A 21,951-nucleotide genomic window follows, 5' to 3' on the forward strand; every position below is an offset into this window, starting at 1 on the left:
TGACACTGAAGGGATGGAAATGCTGTTTGCATTAAGGCACCCACAACTTGTCTGTATAAAGCCTTTTGGAAGTCGCCTTCCCTGCGTCCCCTCTGATGTCCTGTGGCCTGATCTTGCCTTTTCCCTCTCACAATAGTGCAGCTGGACTAGTTACCACACCCTCTGCCTGCCAAAATCCCCAAAAGAAACAGAAAGCAGGCATTCCTTTTGGGCATGAGGACTAGGGACCTGCCCAAGTGGGTAAGCATGTGCTCCCAGACTTTTGTGTGAGTACAGCAATGTCCATAGGGTGGAATGTTTGTTTTGGACTGGTTGCCCAGTAATGGAAGATAATCTCTTTATAAAATAAACAATAAAAATGCTTGTTAATAACACATCATGGAACAGACAGCTCACTGCAGCACACATGCTGAGGGAGATTAACACTGACTTTGGGTGAGACACAGACCACTGCTCAGGGAAGGCGGTGGGACTCAAGATGCAATGTGAGCATGGTGGACTCATCCTTACAGAGAACAGAAGAACAAGGCCTTACATTTTTCTTTCCAGAGCCAGCTCACCATCTGAAAGCTGGGCGACGCTGTCCTTTCTAAGTCTTAGGGCTGGAGGAGATGCTGCTGCTTCTGCTTCCCACAGAAGAACAGCCAACCCTGACAGTTTAACAGCCTGCATGGCACAATCCAGCACTTTCCTGGTTGCTTAACCCCTCTGCCATCATGCATTAAGAATCTCCTCAGCTAATATCTGTGAGGCTGATGATCCTTAATAACTCAGTAAGGCAGAGAAGAGCACACAGATGGTTTGCCAAGGAAGGCTTCTTTTCAATCTGCTGATACAGCCTGGTTGGGAACCTGACTCCTTCCAATTTCCTGGCCCTCTGTACTCTTCTGGCCAATCTAACACTGCCAATATAGATATCCTGAAGGAAGGAAGAAATACAAATTCTGCTGTTTGAGTAGTGCGGTACTATTTTCCCCTCAACAGGTGCTCCTGTAGTATTTTATACATGGAAAGAGCATGTAAGACATCTCTCATCTCACATAAATGAGAATGAGGCAGTGGAACATGGAAGAAAGAGGGTAAAACAGAGGAGTACATGTTTAAAATGCCTGAAGTTGAAAGAAAAAAAAAAAGGGAATTAAAGTTAATAGACTCAGCATAATTTTTTTAAAAAAAAAAATGCTTGGGTATACTTAACCAGAAGATATGAGCAATGCTGAAAAACAGGAAGTAGATAAATGTATACAACGATGAATAAATACAAAGTGCTGATCTTTACTGTGGACAACTACTGAGGTCTAAATGGCAAAGCATACACAGAAAATCCATCATAATAAAACCAGAAAGCATATCCCCAAAGTTACTAACAGAATGCAGCATAAACACTACAGAATTCTAGAATCGTAGAATAGTTTGGGTTGGAAGGGACCTTAAAGATCATCCAGTTCCAATCGCCCTGCCACGGGCATGGACACCTCCCACTAGGATCAGGCTGCCGAAGCCGCCATCCAGCCTGGCCCTGAACGCAGCTTCCTTGGGCAACCCATTCCAGTGCCTCACCACTATCATGCATGACAGACACATATACACACACACACACACTCCCTGAACAGAAATGTAATAGCAGAAAGTAATATTATCTGTAAGTGCTCAACAAATACAGTTGTGTAATTATCATAAACAGAGGTCAGCTGAAATAAAACGAGGCCATAAGGAAATCACAACAGAGTATAACACAACGTAATAAAAATTTTTGTTTGAAAGATCTTTGTCAACAGAGAATTTAGAGGAATAAAGAGCAACTCCAGGTGCTAAGGATTTGTATGCATCATGAAAGGAAGTCATCAGTTCTCAAGGCACTGCACCAAAGAGGCATTGAAGGAGTTCTGGAAGTGCAATTGCAAAGATCCACCAGGTTTAGGTGACACAACAAAATCTGGTCTTCATGTATTACCAAATCAATTTTTTATTGCTCAAAATCTGCTACTGCAATGAAAAACGCGAGAAAAAAAAAGATAAAATGTATTTCAACTCCCCAAAGAGCTTCTAAATAGAAACTTGTCAAAGTCTCCATATGAGGGGAAGATAAAAGCTCTCAGCGCATCAAAAACTTGTGAGACAGCATTTTTTTAAAAAAGCAGTAGGATGTTAACCATTTCCGATTCAGGAGAGCATTCTGCTGACCCCTAGGAAGTTCAGTATCGGGCAAATGCCCTGAAAAGCAGGGAAGGTTTTATACAGAACTATTTTCCTTTGCATTTTCAATTGCATGAAGAACTGTGGGGGGAAAAGAGCAAGGAAACTAAGCAACATAATGACTGCTTAATTACACCATACTTACAGGAGCAGTACAAGATAGATATTTTCCCAAAGGTAGCTCTAAAATCATTAAACCTCCTCCTGCTCATGGCTCAGTCCTACGGCAAGTAATTCTCATAACAAATGAAAGATTTGGCACTCACAACCCAACATGGGAGGCCACTGGATTTATATAAACATATGTGTCAGGGGATTTTCAATTTTAGAAACATTAATATAAATATTTTCCATAGCCTTTTTTAAATCAAGAAAATAATAATCCCATATAAGAAGTCACAAACCAAACAAAAATTAAAAGGAAAATATTTTCTTCCTCACAAATATCTAAAGTAACTTTGAAACAAGGATCTTCATTCTTTCAATGGAATTGCAAAGTCCCATTTTTCTGTGAAACTAGATAACAAGCAATAACATCAGAGCAACCAAATCATTTCTTTTCTTATAAATACGTGCATTTGTGTGTGTGTTGTGAAACTGGGGTGTTAATATATATTAAGTTTTACTACTCCTTTTCCAGATCTACTTTTCCAGGAGGCAACACAAAATTAGATGCACAATTACCTACGTACAGAAATCTTCCATTTCAGAGACACTTTTCAAGTCTCAAGATCTAGACTTAGTTCAAATGGCTGTAAATTACAGATCAAGTCCAGTGGAGTAGGACACAGCCCATAATGCCGATTAGTGTCCAAACAAAAGAGTACAACCATATCTGTAAATCCATGTCACATAGACTCTATTAAAATTCAGCTGATTGCTAGCACTGAAGCATTTCTATATTTTAAACAATGGCTATTTTCCTAAAGTTTAAAAAAGAAAAGTAAAGAAACTGACTTGCTTTGCAAATTGGAAAAGGAGAGCGCAAATGCAGGTAGATGACTGGATCGTTTTGTCCAGACCACACTCTGCACTAGATGGTGAAAATGAGGAGAAAGAACAATGAAGGGAAGATGCAGCCCTTTAACTCCTCCCTTTCTTCCAGGAAATAAGCTTTCAGTTGAAGAGATGTGGGTTACACTAATGACAAACAGAAAAGATAAGACAAATTTTTCAACTTGGAAAGAAATACCTAGGCAGTGCATCAGCTCAGTAACATTCTCGTACTCCAGAAAGTATACAATTAACACTAAAGAAACCTCATCTGCAAAACTAAGATCCAATCAGTAAATATGTACTTATTTTGTTTTACCTTTGTCTCTGTTCTTCTCCTTTCCTAATGAGTCCAGTTTCTTTCTTAATGATTTCTTCCTCTTTTGTCCATCTGTAAGAGGAAATAAGGATTAAAAAAAGAGAAGTAAGAGAAGAGAAATGATTCTGAACAAACTGCTGCACAAGCTGTAGGAAGATGGAGTGAGATGTCCTCGGCACTTGGAGTAAGGAAGGGTGAGGGTTTCCTTTCATTTCACAAATGCTAGGGATGTCATGGTCCTTCAGTCCAAAGGAGTGCCGCTTTGCTTGCCCAAATGCAGAGGTTGTTCTGGGGAAACAAAGTAGTATCCCACTGCATGTTGTTGGGCACATCTACACACGTGTGGTCACACAGCCTATGTGGTAGAATGGAAAACTAATTTTGAAGAATTAACAACGGAGATTTGTTGCTGGATGCTCTTGATAGCAAGGTACCATAAACTTAAAAGATACTAGTTAGCCCTCATCCACGTTCACAGGACTGATTCAGGTGTGGAGCCGAAGATAGAATTTGGAGAGGGAAGATTATTAACCTCCAGGATAAATTCTTGCATACCAGTCATATCAGTTGAATGATAGCTGACCACCTTCACATGACCCATCTGATCTGAATTCACACTGGGAGACTGCAGTTCCGTACAGCATGTTGAGATTGGTTCAGATAGATTAGCGTCTCAGAGAAATATTGTTCTGACACCCTCCATATCATCTAAGTTTTCACTAAGGTATTAAGGTCTAAAGATCTTAAGCAACAGTGTAGGCAGGTTCGTTCTTGAAACAGTTACGTCAAAAGGCTGGCTATCATTATTTCCTTCAGCAGCATCTTTTATAATCAAAAGTCAACAAAAATGCACTTTATTTATGAAGTCTCAATGAATACTAGGGATTAAGACACCGTCCTGCTTTAACTTGTACCTTTTGAATTTTTTAAGTTCCAAAGCAATAGAAAGGGTTTAACATAGAGACTAACACTAACAGAGGCACTACTGTAGCTAAAGGTTAATGAACAACATGTACCTTTGCCTTATTGGTTTTGTAATATGGCAAAACCTCAAAAATTAACACATCATATCTGCATTTCACTTTTATAGTGAGAAGGTAACCAAATAATCTGCCTGAACATTTTTTTTCTAGTTATGTAAACCAGTGTCTTACATGGTTGTTTACCATAGAGAACATACGACAGAGCAGCAAATTGGACCTCCGTGGATGAACTCTCATCTTTGTACCTAGGGATTGTGAGAGAACACAAGTCGTTTCTTCAGTTTTCTCTCAACTCCTATGGAAAGCCATGCCAAGAACATTACTCAAGAGACAACTGGACAAGTTCTGGCTTTTTCATAGCCAGCTGATAACCTCTTCCTTTAAAATCAACATTTCTTTTTACCTTATGTAACTGTGGTTTGATCAACTCCACTTGCACTCTGCATTTCTTTGGAGCATATTTGCTCCCAGCACTCACTTAAGTGTGATATTCAGTTCCTGTCTCTCAAGCTACACTGTTATTTGCTGGTTATGTTAGCTCCTCTTTTCTGCACCTGCTCTGGTGAGAAGTCATCTCTCCGAAATGAGGTTGACTAGAATGGGTAAGGTACTCCAGGTGAGAGTTTAGCAAGATAATGGAGGTAATTCATTGCCTGACACAGTCTGTGATTAGATTTTCCTTTTTTATAGCCACACGACAAATTAATAACTCAAATTCATACTTTGACTGATTAGTACACCAGTCTTTTCACACCACCTGACATTTCCCCTTGATAAGACGGAGTCTATTACAGAAATTCTCCTTTTACCTCTTGGCAATATAGTCAGTAGCCGGCTTACATACACCTGACACTACTGCTCTTTATTATAGGGTTCCTTACTACCGTTGTGTTCTGGCTTTACACATAAAACCATATTTTCAAATTATTTTTCATGTTATAAATTCAAATTAATACTCCACAGCAGCCTTTTGATAAACAACTTAAATTTCTTTCAAGTTTTAGAGCCTTTTTCTCCAAAGATACATTTATTGATATTCTGACACTCCACTAAAGCATACAGAGATGTATAAACGAAAGCAAAAGTTGAAACTAGATCTAAATATAGTGTTTTGCTATTACAACTCCACAATGGCAACTTCTGGAGTATTTTAGTGCTGCACAGTCAAGTACAACAGAAATACAGGAAAAACTAATGTTATTCAGTATTGAACACCGGAACAAGTGGCACTAATATCTACATGGAAAACAGGTTAACAACGTCTAGGGGCAAACTATCAATGCCTTCTCACAAATCCCGTTCTTAATAGGTGACTTTTTTTTCAAGTTTGACTGTTAAGTAATTCCTCTGTAGATGACAGGCTGAGACAACATTTAAGCATTTGTCTCTGCAAACCTTGACTTTTGGAACCAGGTGACGCTCAGGTCCAGAGGAAAAGGAACAGGAAGCAGTTCTAGAGATGGACAAACCTGAAAATACAGAGAAGAGTCCACTCTCTGCAATTCTCAGCAGAGAAAGAGACTGCAGAGCGACAGAGGAGAGACATTTAACCTTGGGAAATGGGTGCAGTTTCACTGAAAGCAGTGGAGCTATGACCATTTACATTTACAGTTTAGCCCAAGGCAAGAGAAAGAGTTGCATATGAAAACAGAGAGGAATCTCGGTGAAAAGCTAAAGCTTAGGTGATCTACACAGAGGTCAGTTCCAGGTTGCCTCCTCTCCCAGCAAAAGACATAATTAATTACAATCTATATTCTGTAAAAATGAATAAGCTTTGAAAAAATAAAAATAAATCATTTTGAAATGACTGGCAATTGAGGTGACATTAGGCATGAGTGCTTCTGAAATATTCATAATGTGCTTCAGGAGTTCTACAATGCTAGCACTTTTGCATGTTAACTGAAGCAAACTAATAATAAAATGTCTTGTAATTATTATCTGTGGTGTGTTTTGAGAATATAATTAATATCCAAACCATTCCTGAGAAACATGTAAAGCATTTTACCCATGTATCTACTGTGCATTTTAAAATTAATTAGCAAATATTTATGCAAAACAGTATTAATCAGCTCAAAGTGCTGTTAAACATAGCCTGCTGTTCTCATTTGTGGTTTGAAAATGCTTAAACCACAAAGTGACAAATGCTATTGGGCATTCATCTACTCTTTTGTGCATATAATTATCAATTACTTTCTCCTTTCTATAGAAACAATATACTGCTCCTCCAACAGGTTCCACTCAAGAATATTAGCAAGATAAGAGAAGTAGTAAAAGACAGCAACTATCGAAATCAAGGAAGCTGCATTTTTATTTTTTCCTTGCTAACCCATCCTTTTTTTTTTCTTAAGAACATCTGCCTAGGCAGCTGGGCAGATGAGTTCTTTCAGATATGAACTTGGCTTGTTCAATGCTTATTAATTTATATGTTCACTGCACTTTTCACAGCAATGCATACATCATTCTATGGCCATCTATATATTAGGACTAGTATGATGAATATTTAAAAGACCGAGAGTCTAGAATCAAACTCCTGAGTACACATTAAATTGCTGCGTGACCTGTTTTTCCAAAGTGGTGAGCACCTCCACGTTCAGTTAATACCAAAAAGACTTTTCTACTTGAAAAATTAGGTCATTTTTTTAGGACTCTTGTCAGTGAGCCACAGCCTACAGAATGCAGGCGTACTTGCACTGATACGCTGATTCTGGACAAAATTGGAGGAGTCCAATTTTAGAGATCATTATTTTTGAAATTTTGTTTAAGGCTTGAGATTCATCCGCAGTACCATCACTAATACCATTTAACTAGCTTTTACAACTCTCAAATCCCAGATTCTGTGTAGCCCATTTCAGGGACTAAACTTCACTCTTAAGTAAAACCACGGTTCTACAAACTAGGTAACAAGAACCCATTTTCACACTTCAAAAGTTAAAAGAAGGAAAGATAGAGAACTTTATTTTTTTTAATGATAGATTGCTCTGGTGTTTTGCACAAGAACACCTACTAACAACACATATGACTCAGAAAAAGAAAGTGAAGGCTGAATACTCTTACTAGTATTTAATTATAGTATGGCTTTACTCATTTTAAAGTTATGGAAATCAACACGTCTGTTTGCTAGGTACAGGTGTCGCTCAGCATGAGCAAAAGCACCACAAATCAGGTAGAAGGAATTTGTTCAAGATGACATAGCTAGTGGCACACTTGGAGCAAACATTCAGGAACTCATGACCACCAGTTTCATGTTAGGTCACTTAATAGCCATTATAATGTATAGCCTTAATCAATTCTTATTTTTCATAATTAATATAATGTGCTGTAAGAAGTGTAAAAAGTCATTTTATGACACTGACTATGACAGAATTAGACTTCAGAACATGGGAAGTACTCTGGCAGTAAGCTTAAAGGGAACCTGTAACAAGAATATCATTCTTCAGCACTTTATTTCCTTATGCACTGTCTTGTGGATCGTCTATAAAAATGTACATTCCTTTTACATTACTTAGATTCAAGGACACTATAGTTAATCAAAACATAATTAAGTCATACAGAGACTCTAACCTAATTTAACTCAACATTTTTTTTCACACAAGAGACTTTCTGTTGCTTATGGGGTCACTGAGTAAAGAGAACTCCCTTCTCCAACTACTGGCAACTCCCTACGTTTATAAGAATTGTGTTTCTTGTCCATTTAGGGAAGAAAATTTATCATGTTCTACAATTAAGGGTTATTTTCACACACTGTAAAGAGAGGGGTTATGTGGGAGATTAATGTTATACCCATAGCTCATTTAGAAATGAATGAAAATGTTGATATTGTGAAATTTCTAAAATACTTCTTCACAGTAGTTATATTCATGGCGATTTTCTCTTAATAGGCATTAATAATTCAATCTAATTGCATTTCAAGAGAAAAAAGAAAGTATTTTCTAAAAGCGTAATCTATTCTGTCTTGAAAATTACTACCAATGGCACCACAAAGCACCAAGTTTGACCTCTCTGGAGGGCTTCTCAGTTCACCTCACTCAGTGAGACTTGCTTCTCAAGTGCCAGCCTCCCACACTCAGCCTGTGAGCCAAACCTCAAGCTGCAGTGTCTGTTGCCTGTGCAATTCTGCAAGTAACAGAGACTCTGCAATCAGAAAACACTGCTAAATCCTGTTGACAGAGCATAATAAAGACAAGATTGCACTTCATTTATTGACAGTCGCACTGCGTGATTGCAGTCGCTTCTTTGGGTCTTTAAATGAAGCAAATACACTTCTGAATGCACATTTGGAACTGCTCTACTGAGGAAGAGAGTGCTGGTTTTACTTAGCTCATTCTGTGACTATAAACATCCATCTTGAAATATTTATTTAGATTAACTTGTTGTTGAAATGCCCTGTCCCAACAGTAACTCCCAAAGAACTGCCAGCTGTAACACAGATGGAAGGTAAATAGTTTCAATGACAGATTACACTGGCACAGGCTGCCCAGGGAGGTGGTTGAGTCACCTTCCCTGGAGGTGTCTAAGGGACGGGTGGATGAGATGCTGAGGGGCATGGTTTAGGGATTGTTAGGAATGGTTGGACTCGATGATCCAGTGGGTCCTTTCTAACCTAGTGATTCTATGATTCTATGATTTTATGACAGAATGAGGAGCTACAGACTTCAGAATATATGGTGATATGAAAAAGGAAGAGCTGAGCCCACAGATATTTCTCCCCTTAACTTGTCCCAGGCAGTCCATAAACATGGAGATCTCCCTCAGTGATACAAATCATTACATTGCTTCAGAAGCCTTGGACTATTTCCTGGTTTCTCACACTGCTTCTCCTATGGCCTCCTATGGTCTCCATTTCACTTTCACTTACAACAGCATTCCTTTGGGCTTGTCAGCCTGCAGCAGATGGAAGAAAAGCCATATTCGTTCAAACACATCCCTCAGCTGCAGCTGTAACCTTACAGGTGGCAACTGGCTAACACATGTTCACATCAGTGCATGGTGCTGGGTTCAGGCACCAGAAACGTGTCTGGAGACATGTTACACTTACACTCTTACACTTTCCTTTCTCTGATGCAGCAAACAAGCTTCAGCCTTTCAATCTACGAGAAGTTCCTGCCGAATGTGTTTATGGCTGAAGAACCAGCATGAAAAGGGCAGAGCTGAAGTCCAAACCTGTTCTTCAGAAGGGCTGCAGCACCCATGGGCTCTGCACAGGCAAAACCAGAGCTGGAGTGTTGTAGCCCTCTGGGCAGAAGCACTACCTGACCCAAACACTTTGTGGGGCAATGGCGAGAAACTGAGTGAGGCATGGGGAAAGCCAACTGTGCAGGAAACTATGTTCTCAGCAATACACAGTGTACACCGTACCACCACTTCAGAAAATCCACAACTATCAGAAAAAATGTGCTTCTTATTCTCTTCTTCTTCATCCCATCAGGCTCTTTGGTAACCCACGGTTAGTGCATCTTCTTTGGATACACGCTTCAATCCCTTTAGGCTAAGGCATTATTGATTGTTAAAATGAAACACAGAGGAATTACAAAGTCGAAATGTGCAGGCTTCAGTGATGCAGCTGCTGGAAGTTTAAATGCTACATTATACACCATTTCTTTACTGTGGAACAAGAAGAAATCAGTCATACTAGTATATGAAATAAATTATTTATCTAGAAAGTATTCATAAGTTGCTGTGGAACCTGCCTAGAAGGCAAAACTGCTGCAAATCTCACCTACTTCAAAAGAAAACTGCATCCCTATAGGGATTTGAGTTTTAGTAATCAAATAACAGTTTACAAGTAACCTTATGCAATTTCAATGCAAATTAAAAACAAACCAAAACAACATGAAACACCCTTTGCTTGCCAGGCGTTAACAGAATTTTGATGCTGCACATCTATTCCAAAGTCAAAGTTGATACACCAATTTACACCAGCTAAGCACATTATCAGAAGATTTTCCTGTCTTTTGGGAAGACACATCTAAAAAACACAGTTCCAAACTAGAAACAAATCTATTCAAGTGAAACGCGCTGTTTCTATTGAACCCTGTTCTCCAGGTCTATTTCTACCAGAGTCATGTCCTAAGTTGCTGAACAAAAAAATTATGTGTGAAAAACAGCAGGATACAGACCGTAACCGTAACAAGATAGGCATGAACCCATCTTCACTACAAAGAAAGCTCACTTGGGGCAATGCTCTGATTCAGATAGCAAGTACTACTATATCCCTGCAGGCAGAGGAATCATAAGAAAACAAGGTATTCCAGCGCCCATTGCACACACCTTGCCCAGTGTATACAAGGTTTTAAATAGTTGCCAAGTTTATATGTTGGAAAAATATAAGTACTTCGGTATTTTCAAATATGTTCTTCATGATTCTCTGTTGTGAGGGACATGGCTTAACTAGCAGGGAAATGCAGGTGCAATATACTCTAAGGATGACAACCAAGCCTTAGTAAATAGGGGATATGGGATTTGAGCTCTGGTGTAAGGTGGTCAAGGCTGCAGAAGCAACAGCCACAGGGAGGGAGCTGGCAGCACAGCCCACCCCTGGGAGGATAAGGAGCCACTTTCCAGTCCTGCCACAGGCCACTGTTGTGCAGGAAGCTGCACATCTACAGACAAGTGTGAGTAGAGCTGCACCAAAAGCAATCCTTAAGAGAATAGAAAGAGGATGTCTGACTTCAGTTTGTTCGTGCCATGTAAAAATATACTTAAAAATTAAAATTTTTAATTATTTCAGGTTTTTTCAAACCACCACACTAAAACCAAGAATAAAGTTCCCTATCTTACTTTTTCATTACATTTTTTAATGTATTCTTTAATCCTTTAAAATTTGGACTCCAGAGTAGAGATAAATGTGCTCGAAAGTTGTAAAAACATCTTTTCAGCTATTCTGCAGTCTTACATAATTTAAATACTGTTTTACTTACCAATACATTTTAAATGGCTGTATTACATGAACCCTGAGGAACAAGCTATTCAGTGAATTCTATAGAGGAAATGATAATTCATAATACTAAACTATAATTGGTTTGGAGCTTATTTGTATTTGCTAAACCTTTAGCTGGACCTAAAGAAACCAATGCATTTTGACATGAAAATAAACAGTTGCTCAGACCTTTTATTTAATGCTAGGATGAGGGAAACTGCTGCTGCTGCCATATACAGAAGGGAGGATGGAAATAACTTACTCAAGTATGCAAAGCTACCTGGCAGCCTTTAGAGGATTACAGAGGAAGGGCCAAATGCCCTTGTATGCTTTTCTATGGCTGTCACTGCAGAGTTGCAGAAAGCAGGTGAATCCTTGAAAAGGGAGAACAGATAAAGATGTAGGACGCCTGGTCCGACGTCCCTGAGCACAGACAGAGTCAGATTTTCAGCTAATAGAAAGCTCTGCTCGCTTCAGCGCCTACATTAATGCAAGATTTCCAGTATCATATGAGGTCTGAAATGACAGTACTCTTTTAATACAGAATTTAAAAACAAACAAACAAACAAAACCCAAACCCCAGAGATTGTGGGCCTAAGGGTAACCTGCTATGCATCTTCCTTTGGGAAGGTCATTTGATGGAGCACGTCTTGTGCCAATAGTGGAAGTAAAAAGATGTCTCCAGGTACACTGAAATTAGAGGCAACCACTCCTCCTATACTTTAGGGCAATATTTGCTACACTGAGTTTGATGACAGGGTTTCTGAAACAGTAAGGTGAAGCGGCAGGTGGAGGACAGAACACAGAAACTGTATTTTTTTCACATTGTACCAGTATCTGTAGTGTGGCATTGCTTTCACTAAACTCAAAAGTTAGGTACATTCCCAAACTAAACACATTATGGTGCATCAGGAACTTCGGTGCTGCCTCTCTCTCTACATGGAAGGCACTTAGAAACCACAATGATGGCCAGAGGTTTAAAAGCTTTGAGAAACACTGAACAACATGCCCTGCTTGAAATGCTTACCTAACTGATGGCAAACTAGGTCAGAAACTGTCTATGCTGCTACATCAAAACAGCTATAGTAAAAGAAAATATTTTAGCTGCATAGAAAAAAAAAGAAAATAAAACCACCAAACAAATAACAAACAGGAACCTCTATCCTGTAGTTTGAGATAGGAAAAATACAAATAACTCTATAACCGCCTTAGTCCACTGGGGACAGGGGAAAATTGCCTGCCTCCTGACATCAGTTACCTAAATAAAATTTCATTACATGCAGTGCAGAAGAGTAGTTTGATGCCGTTCCTAATAAAAGTGACCCTTGATTTGATAAGGAGAATTACCTTTAATCATCGCAGTACAGGTTGGGCTAGACATTAAATTGCCAGCGTCTAGCTGGCATTGAACTTTTTGTGTATTGATAAGCTAGCTTTTATGCCTGGGCTGGAAAATGAAGCAGCAAGCAAGTTTCTTTAAATCTCCCTTAGAGCCTTCCCTCAAGTTGCTCTTGGTGTGAGCACAGGTTGAGCTCTTGAAGCAAAGAGGAAATTCCTGCAACTCCCTGGAATTCAGGGGACCTGCTGGTGGTCACAGAGGTGGTTCAGAGCATCCAGGTCTCCATCATTTACTGAACATCACTTTACTGTTATGAATCCTTCACACAAGTCTTTTCTGAGACTCTCACTTTAGAGAAGGAGCTATGCAAAACAAAATTAAACAGCCTTCATAACTTGCTCCCTCCAGGACTAATTAAATTACTCCACAATGCTCAAAGCCTTGATAAAGAAATAAAATGAGAGAAGCCTTTAGTTCAAGGAAGTGAAAACAACATACAGAAGGTCTCTCGCAGGATAGGCTGGTAGCCCCAATAGTTGAGATCCCTGTACAAAACAATCAACGGATCTTCTTTCTAATAATGTTTCACTATAATAATTATGTGTGCTCTGTATCATCAGTCATGTAGTTTACATACTTTTTTATTAATAAACAGGAACAGTTCATGACATGTAAAACACACAGTTAAAAGGTATGATGAAATCTGCACAGAACACTTAGGGCAACTTCCTGCACAGAAATAAGAGTCACGCAGACATGTGTCTAATCCTTAAAAATGTTGAGCAGGAGATTAGGCCTCCATTAAACTTTGAGGTAGCCTTTTCAGTGTAAAAGCCTAACACAAAGATGCATATCGTATTGCAGCTCTGATAAAATAAACCTATCTGTAGTCATCATATCTTTCCAAACGAATATTTACAGATATAATATAGACTTCTGGCACCAAACACAACCAATGAAACCATGCATTTGGGTTTGGCCTCAGTTTTAGGGCCAGCTTTCTTCAATGTTTTTATAAATTATTTCAATACAGGAACATGAACATACACTAAGTTTGCCAGCAGTACTAAACTAGAAGGAACTCTGGACTCCTTCATGGATAAGGAGACCTTACAGAGAGATCTGGGTAGACTAAAGAGCTAGGCAATCACCAACTGTATGAAATTTAACAAGAGCAGGTGCTGGATTCTACAGCTGGGACAAGGCAATCCTGGTTATGCATACAAACTGGCAGACAAGAGTCTGTAGAGCAGTCCTGTGGAAAAGAAGTTTGAGGGTTTGGGTTGATGGCAAGTTGAATGAGTCAACAGAGTGCCCTGGCAGCCAACAGGGCCAACTGTGTCCTAGTTGGTGAAGAGAGGTGATTTACCTTCCCTACACTGCACTGCTGTGGCATCACCTCAAGTACTCTGTGCAGCTTTGGGTGCCTCAATTTAAGAAGGACTTCAAATTGCTAGAGTGTGTCCCAAGGAGGGTGACCAAAATGGTCAAAGGCTTTGAAGGCAAGACTTGAAAGGAGCAGCTGAAGTCCCATCTTTTCTTCAGCTTGAAGAAGAGAAAGCTGAGGGGTGACCTCAGTGCAGTCTACATCTTTCTCAAGGGAGGCAGTGGACAGGGAGGTGCTGATCTCCTCTCTCTGGTGACCAGAGACAGGACAAGTGCAAGGTATGAAGCTGCATCAGGGAAAGTTCAGATGACATTAGGAAAAGGTTCTTCACTGAGAGGGGTGGTCGGTCATTGGAACAGGCTCCCCAGGGAAGCAGTCACAGCATCAAGATTGTTAGATTTCAAGGAGCATCTGTCTGGATGATGCTCTTAATCATATGGTTTAGTTTCAGGTAGTTCTGTGAGGAGCAGGGAGTTGGACTTGATGACCCTTATAGGTCCCTTCCAACATAAGATATTCTATGATTCTATGAAGCAACTTTAGAAATTTCTACCCAAAGCAAGAAGAAAACCTCATCAGAAATACTTCCCTAATTCACTTTTGAAAGGAGTAATACACAAAACATAACAGAAATAAATCTGATTTTCAAACGAAACTTTTAAAATATGTATACCAGAAGAACAGATGCTAAAGCAAATCTCTACCAAAGGCAAAGAGAACATTAACTGCAATGTCAATAATATGCAATGTCAATATCCTTCATAAAGGTTCAAAAGCTTTTCACACGGGATATACTAATTGGTATTTATTCTTTGGCTTCTTAAGTTGCTATAGAATCACCACACACTTATGTGGATTATTTGCAAAGCACAGGACAGCATAGTCGAGTGTTCAAAAACAAAGGGCCAGGACTACAAAAAATACTAAAGACATTTTATAGAAGACAATCAAGAATGCCTCTCTTAAACTAGTATCCTTGCAAAGATTTTTAAAAAAACAAACAAAAAGAACCAAATCCATCTAATTTCACAAAACACCATTTTAGAGTGCATTTATATGTGCATTTCGCTTTCTAACATTGGTTCGCCCAGGCCATGTGTATCTAATGTGTTTATGAGTAATATTTTAAAATGGAAGATGAGATTTCCATGTGACACTAGTACAGACAAAATACTAAATGTATTTATATTGCAGTCAACAGCTATTTTAACTGTACTATTAAGGAAATGGCATTAGATAAGAATTTTTCAATGTCTTAAGAAGTAATATCTGAACTCAGAGAGACTTCACCTCAAATGTATGCATGCAGCAGTCTCTGGATCTGGATTTATAAAAGCAGTACCCTAAACCCACAAAGGTCAGTACCTAAATATACAATATAACCCCCTGGAATTACCCTGCCCTACAAAAGAAGACCTCTGGTCAGGATTCCATATCCAATAACTATGTTTCATGTAATTTGTGTATAGAAATGCAGATCATAGTATTACCAATCTATTTTTGGAGCTCTGCAGTAAAGTGTTCCTTCAACATCCATCCCTGTTCCCATTTCCTTCCTCTCCCTTCAAAAACCATCTTGACCTGTATCAGAAACACCATGACCAGTAGGACCAGGGAAGTGATTCTGCCCCCGTACTTGGCACTGGTGAGGCCGCACCTCAAATACTGTGTTCATTTTTGGGCCTTTCACTACAAGGAAGACATTGAAGTCCTGGACCACGTCCAGAGAAGGGCAACTAAACTGGAGAAGGGAGAGCAAGTCTTATGAGTAGCAGCAGAGGGAACTGGGGTTGTTTAGCCTGGAGAACAGGAAGATGAGGGGAGACCTTATCACTGTCTACAACTATCTGAAAGGAGGTTGTAGTGGGGTGGGTGTTGGTCTCTTCTCTCACATTACAGACAATAGGACGAGAGACAATGGCCTCAAATTGCACCAGCGGAGGTTCAGATTAGACATCAGGAAAAACTTCTTCACTGAAAGGGTTATCAGGCACCAGAAGAGGCTGCCCAGTGAGGTGATTGAGTCATCATTCCTAGAAGTATTTAAAAGACGGGTAGATGAAGTGCCCAGGGATGTAGTTTAGGTCTTCTCCAACCAAGCGATTCCGTAATTCTGTGGAAACACATCTACATAACAGGTAGGATCTCAGATGTTACATAAATCTTTCTTTTAAAGATGTTAAACTCTGTTATGACATACATAGATTTCTCCATGTTAACATTAATTTCATCAAGCAGCCTAGTGCTTTGTACTTCTGTATTTGTAAAGCTCTGAACAAAATGCATTCTGCTTCTCAATCAAAGCTCCTATCTATTTACCAAAACACAAACTAATAACTGAAAAGACAAAACTTTTTTGTTTGTAGGGAACTTATGGTTTTAAAACTATTACCTTGTCTCAAACTGATGGAATAAATATGCTGAATAAAGCATTCACGATATAAACAGTAAAACCTGCTATGTGATACAAGAAAATCTCAGAAATCAGTTTGCTGAGCATTACAGAGTCTTTTACTAAAAGCTGACTCAGCAAAAAAAATACAAAAGAAGAGATCACAGAAAACATTAGGTTTTAAACATAATAAATTACTTCCCCTGTTCTACTATTGGAAAAAGTGTTCTTGCAAGCTTGATGTATTTCCATTTTTTTTTCTTAATATATCGAAAACTTAAATTTGAAAAAAATTCACAGCAAGACATTTCTACAGATTTCCTTAATGGGAGATGAAAAATAGAAAAAAAAATTTTTTGGCTTGCTTATCTCCCTGTCTGGAAACACTCCTGTCCCTTTCACTTTGACAAACTGCTATGCAGCAGAGTACAAGGCTGTGTACTCCAACAGCCTCTTCCCTGCAGCAGCTGGGACCTCTCCTAGCTTAAAACATTAAGTCAATTTTATTTTCTTTTTTCCAAACTGCAAGATATTGTTTTTATTTTCCCAGAAGGGGAAAAAAACATCCTCAGAAAAATATCCATATTTCCTTAGAATATTATTTTTTTTTAGCAAGGAGAAGCTTCCATCTAAAAATCAGTAAGATACACGGTTTTTATTTCTGACCAAGTTTATTATCACAAGCCTGGTACAGTAGGCACAAAATTTACTAATGTAGTGCAAAGGAGCAGAACTTGACTTACAGCCTTGCTCATCTTTAATATAACCTTCACAAACAGTGCTATATTGAAAGCAAATCCATGGATTCACAGGATCATGTTAGAGCCAGTATTTATATGAGAATTGGCAGAGGCTGACGTTATGAGGAGTGGTAATAAAAGCCTCTTCTCATAAAAGGTATATTGATGCCAACTCAAAAGAAACCAGTCTCTAATCCCGTAGCTCCACAAAGTATAGGCTACAGTTTACTCAGATGCCTTCCGCTGTTACAAGAGCCTACAAAGTCTATAACATGGTCAGTTAAAACAATGAGCAGCTTGGAGCCCTCACAAAAATGCAAGCCCAGATAAAAATCACAGTCACTCTCTGTGTTAAGGAAAATGGATAATGAAATACAATCACAAGTAAAGTAAGCAAAAAACAGATCCAAAAAGCCCACTCCCTGCCAAAATAAACAAGAAACGGAACGCATAACTTTGAATTCCCATTTTTATTCAGAGCTTAAGTGGAATGTATTAGGGGCAAAGTGCACCAATGAACAATAAAACTTCAGAAAGACCAACTATGTACATTTTATTCCATTTCAGAGATGGGGCTGTCTCCATGTTCAGTCTGTAATCACACATTTATTCTGCCCTGCACATTCAAATTCCCCTTAACAAAGCAAGTTGGTCAGGAGACCAATGCTCCCTTCACGTGAGCAGCTGCACAGCATCACACAGCTGGTGGAACTGCCTACAAAACTTGCATTTAAAAATGTACAACAGCACATGTTCAAGCGGCATAAGCACTATCTTCCCTTAAATGACTAGGACTGCATTTAGGTTTCTAAACCCAACCTTAGATCATGTTCATTACAGCTATCCAAATGAACTGAGAACTAGACTTGATGGTAAAATGAAGGATTACCTTCTCTCTCCTCAAGTGTCTCAGCAAGTCTTAAAAAAAAATCCCTCAGAAAATGTAACTTTCTGTAATAACTGAAACTACTGCGTATGACAGTTGCTGTTAACAAAAAGTAACTGCATGGATACACATTCTTGTCATAGGTGCCATCACTACAGTAAACAGTCTTCTTAGTAAAGGCAGTTAATCTCTTTTATTACATTTGGTACACTTGCTAAAATAACAGGGTAACATGTTTACTGTTAGTTCTGGAAAGTGAGGACAAATTTTGTGCATCGCCTTTGAATTTTCACTCCAAAATATTTCAGAAACATTACAATAAGCCCAGCGGTACAAAGTAAACATAAGTTACATTTGCACCAAAGTGTAAATTTGGCAAGTGGTGAATGTTAAACCAAAGGACTACATCAAGGCAACGTTATGGTTGTGACCCAAGCCAACAAAACCCAGATAATTCAAGATGGACATCCTGGATTTAGTTAAACCTGTTCCACGTATCACAACCTGCTGCCTCTGATTTGTTAATAGCCCTGGGCTAACACTTAACTTCAACATTCAATCTTCAATACATCAGTCTTGTATTTTTTGAAGTGAGATTGGAACAAAGACATTTCACGAAGTCAATTTGAAGTTACAGGCCTGAATTCTAGTGCTAACAATCTTCCTACAAAAAATGAAGTTTTATAGTACCCTATAAGACTTTACTGAAAAATGGGTCAATACTGGGACTCATTATTATTAATGATAAGAAAAGAATGACACAGGAAAAATAAAAAAGTACTTCTATGGTTCTTGCTTAGCACAACCTCTAAACCAAATGAGCCAAGGTCTCCGAAACCTGATCTAGTGTACACACAAACAAAACCTCCTACATTGACTTTCTAACAGCTGAAATTCTGGCCTGAAATAATTTCGGAGATTAGAACCAAAAATGTTTAATAAGGAAAGCAATGAGATTTTCTGAAAGCCTTTGCAAAAACCAGATAAAGCATTCCCCTTGCTGACTTGAATTCTACTCCCTCCACATTAAATTAATATTTATGAAGTTAAATAGGAGAATTCAACACAAATTTTCATTTCTTTGCCTTTTTTTGAAGAATAAAAGAAACACCTTTTCCTCTACTTCAATGTCTCATGATCAACTACCTCTACAACCCCTCTTCATCACAAGAACCATTTCTGATGCCTGGTCCTTCTGAGTCCTCTTCCTTTCCCGCTCCTTTCAATATCTTCAAGAGTCACTTAGAATGTGTCATCCACTTAAGGATGAAGAGTACAAATTTCCAAAAGATCTGCATTTCTTCATGGCCAAAGTGCCCAGGTCAGTTTCACACTCCTAAAACTTGAAATTATCCATTTACACAGTCCTGTGATGTTAACAAACCAACTGGATGGCTACCTGTGCTCTCTTACCATTCATTTTCATTCCATACCATTCAAGAGTGACGGGAATACGAGGTGGACTTCAGAGTGTCTCTGCAGAGGGCCTAAACCAATCTATAGTAAGATAAGAATATAGTAGATTCGTATTCTATCAAAGTGTCAGCACAGATGTAGCACGATGGAGTGGCAGAATGACTATTATTTATATCTATTGCAATACACCAAAACTGGTGCCACACTTGGAAACAGGATGGACAGTTAAATTCTAGATATACCTTCCTTCTAGCTGTTACCTTCACTTCCTTCAACAGATGGTACTACAATATTTTAAAATGCAATTGCACCAGCTACTCACTCAGCCTGCATATGTTTGAACACAGAAAAAAACTAAAAGCACTAAAAGCAAGTAAGCAGATGTGAAGTAATTTGTCTCTTATCCAAAATCTTACTGTTATATCTAACCTCAAGAGCAGAACTGAATAGCTGAGTTATTTCTCATCCAAAATGAAACAAAAAAATATATTAAATATTGGGGCCCACGGTAGAGACAAATCAGGAGCCCGGGTTCCTGACTTTGTTTTGCTTTTTAAGTTGCTTCACCATAATTTATATTATTTAGCTTTTATGCTTAAAATTACCGACTCAACGTATCCAAAATTGGTTACATATTATGTATTTACCCATGTATATACGTGCTATGAAAATAAAAGATTCAACAATTCCTAGTCTGCAGGGCAACACTGTGCCAAACAGTCTGTGACTGCAAAGCATCTTGCAGAGGAAGGGTGGGTTGATTGGGAAGAGACTCCGCCTTTCCTAGATGGTTGGCATTTCATGGCAGTCCCATCAGGAACCAGCAAGGAGAACAGAAAAATAGTATTCACTCTCCATAGCTCAAAATTTATGAATTTAATTCAATAACCAGATGGAGATGAGTGATGAACAGCATCCCTCAGAGGTCCATAATGGAACTGTTTAATATCTTCATCAGTGACACAGACAGTGGCATTGAGTGCTCCCTCAGCAAGTTTGCATATAACATCAACCAGAGTATTGAGGCTGACATGCATGAGGGAAGGGATGCCATCCAGAGGGACCTGGACAAGCTCGAGGAGTAGGTCTGTGTGAACCTCATCAGGTTCAACAAGGCTATGTGTAAGGTCTTTCACCCGAGTCGGGGCAAGCCCTTGTATCAATACAGGCTGAGGGTGAAGGGATTGAGAGCAGTCCTGTCAAGAGGGACTTGGAGATACTGGTGGATGGAAAGCTAGACATGAGCTGGCAATGTGAGCTCACAGCCCAGAAAGCCAACCGTATCCCGGGCTGCATCAAAAGAAGCATGGCCAGCAGGGCGAGGGAGGGGATTCTGCTGCTCTCAAGAGTACTGCATCCAGTTCTGGAGTCCTCAACCTAGGAAAGAAAAGGACCTGTTGACCTGGGTCCACAGGAGGGGCACAAAGGTGATCGGAGGGCTGGAACACCTCTCGTGTGAAGAAAGGCTGAGAGATTTGAGGTTGTTCAGTCTGGAGAAGAGTTCAGGGAGGAGGTAGATGCCCCATCCCTGCAACCACTGAAGGTCAGGTTGGACACGGCTCTGAGTAACCTGTTCTTAGTTGAAGATATCCATGCTTACTGCCGGGGAGGTTGGACGAGATTACCCTTCCAACCAAACCCACTGTATGACTCTGTGAATACGTGTACTCTATCGTCTTGGATGGTGATATATGTATATTCATCTCCCACTGGAAATGCTAGTGCAGCTCAGATTGCACTTGTGATCCAGTCGCTCCTATGAATGTCCTGTAAAATTGTTTTCATAGTGATGAAGTATTTTTTGAGGGACCTGGGGAGCTGTGATGGGGCTTGAAAAAGTTGGTCATATCCACCTCACTACAAACCGACACCTTGCTGTAATTGGCAAGTTGGACTTTGTTGGTTTTGGCAGGAGTTTTCTGCAGATCCTAAAACATGAATGAATACACAAACTAGTGTCTTTCACATCTGTTCTTTTCCACATCATTATTTTCATACATGGAAAAACATTTTTTCTGCTTAATTTTGATGCATTAAAAGACTGGTCCCGTGGCATCACTGTGTATGTGCTGCCACACAGAATCTCTACTCATACCGAAAGGTGAGCATTCAGTGGTCCCTTGTTATTCCTTAAATAAGTACACAACAAGTGGAAAGAAACAACAGGAAAGCCAGATTTGCAGAGGATTGCACAACAGCTATCTTTGCTACGCTTGACCTCCAGCCTACAGGAAACAATGGAAACTTTCACATTACTTTTACTGAGGTCTAGATCTCTTCCATAGTAACCTAAGTACAGGTCTACTACTGGATTCTGCGAGCTGAGCTTCTCCTTTTCAATTGATCTGTTCTTTAGAAGTTCAGTGTTTTATGATGAAAATTAA

The 21,951-nt window shown here is 39.2% G+C and overlaps 1 protein-coding gene across 5 annotated transcripts in view; it reads right to left on the reverse strand.

Annotated features, from left to right (window-relative positions):
- Positions 1-21,951, reverse strand: part of ARHGAP6 (Rho GTPase activating protein 6) — a 327,693-nt gene that overhangs the window by 38,772 nt on the left and 266,970 nt on the right. For all 5 annotated transcript variants that reach the window (XM_054050938.1, XM_054050944.1, XM_054050951.1 and 2 more), the window contains exon 3: positions 3,509-3,580. In XM_054050938.1, coding sequence (XP_053906913.1) covers positions 3,509-3,580 — 72 coding nt within the window. The remainder of the gene's footprint in view (positions 1-3,508; positions 3,581-21,951) is intronic.

This window comes from Cuculus canorus, chromosome 1 (genome assembly GCF_017976375.1).
Source record: "Cuculus canorus isolate bCucCan1 chromosome 1, bCucCan1.pri, whole genome shotgun sequence".
Classification (NCBI taxonomy): domain Eukaryota; kingdom Metazoa; phylum Chordata; class Aves; order Cuculiformes; family Cuculidae; genus Cuculus; species Cuculus canorus.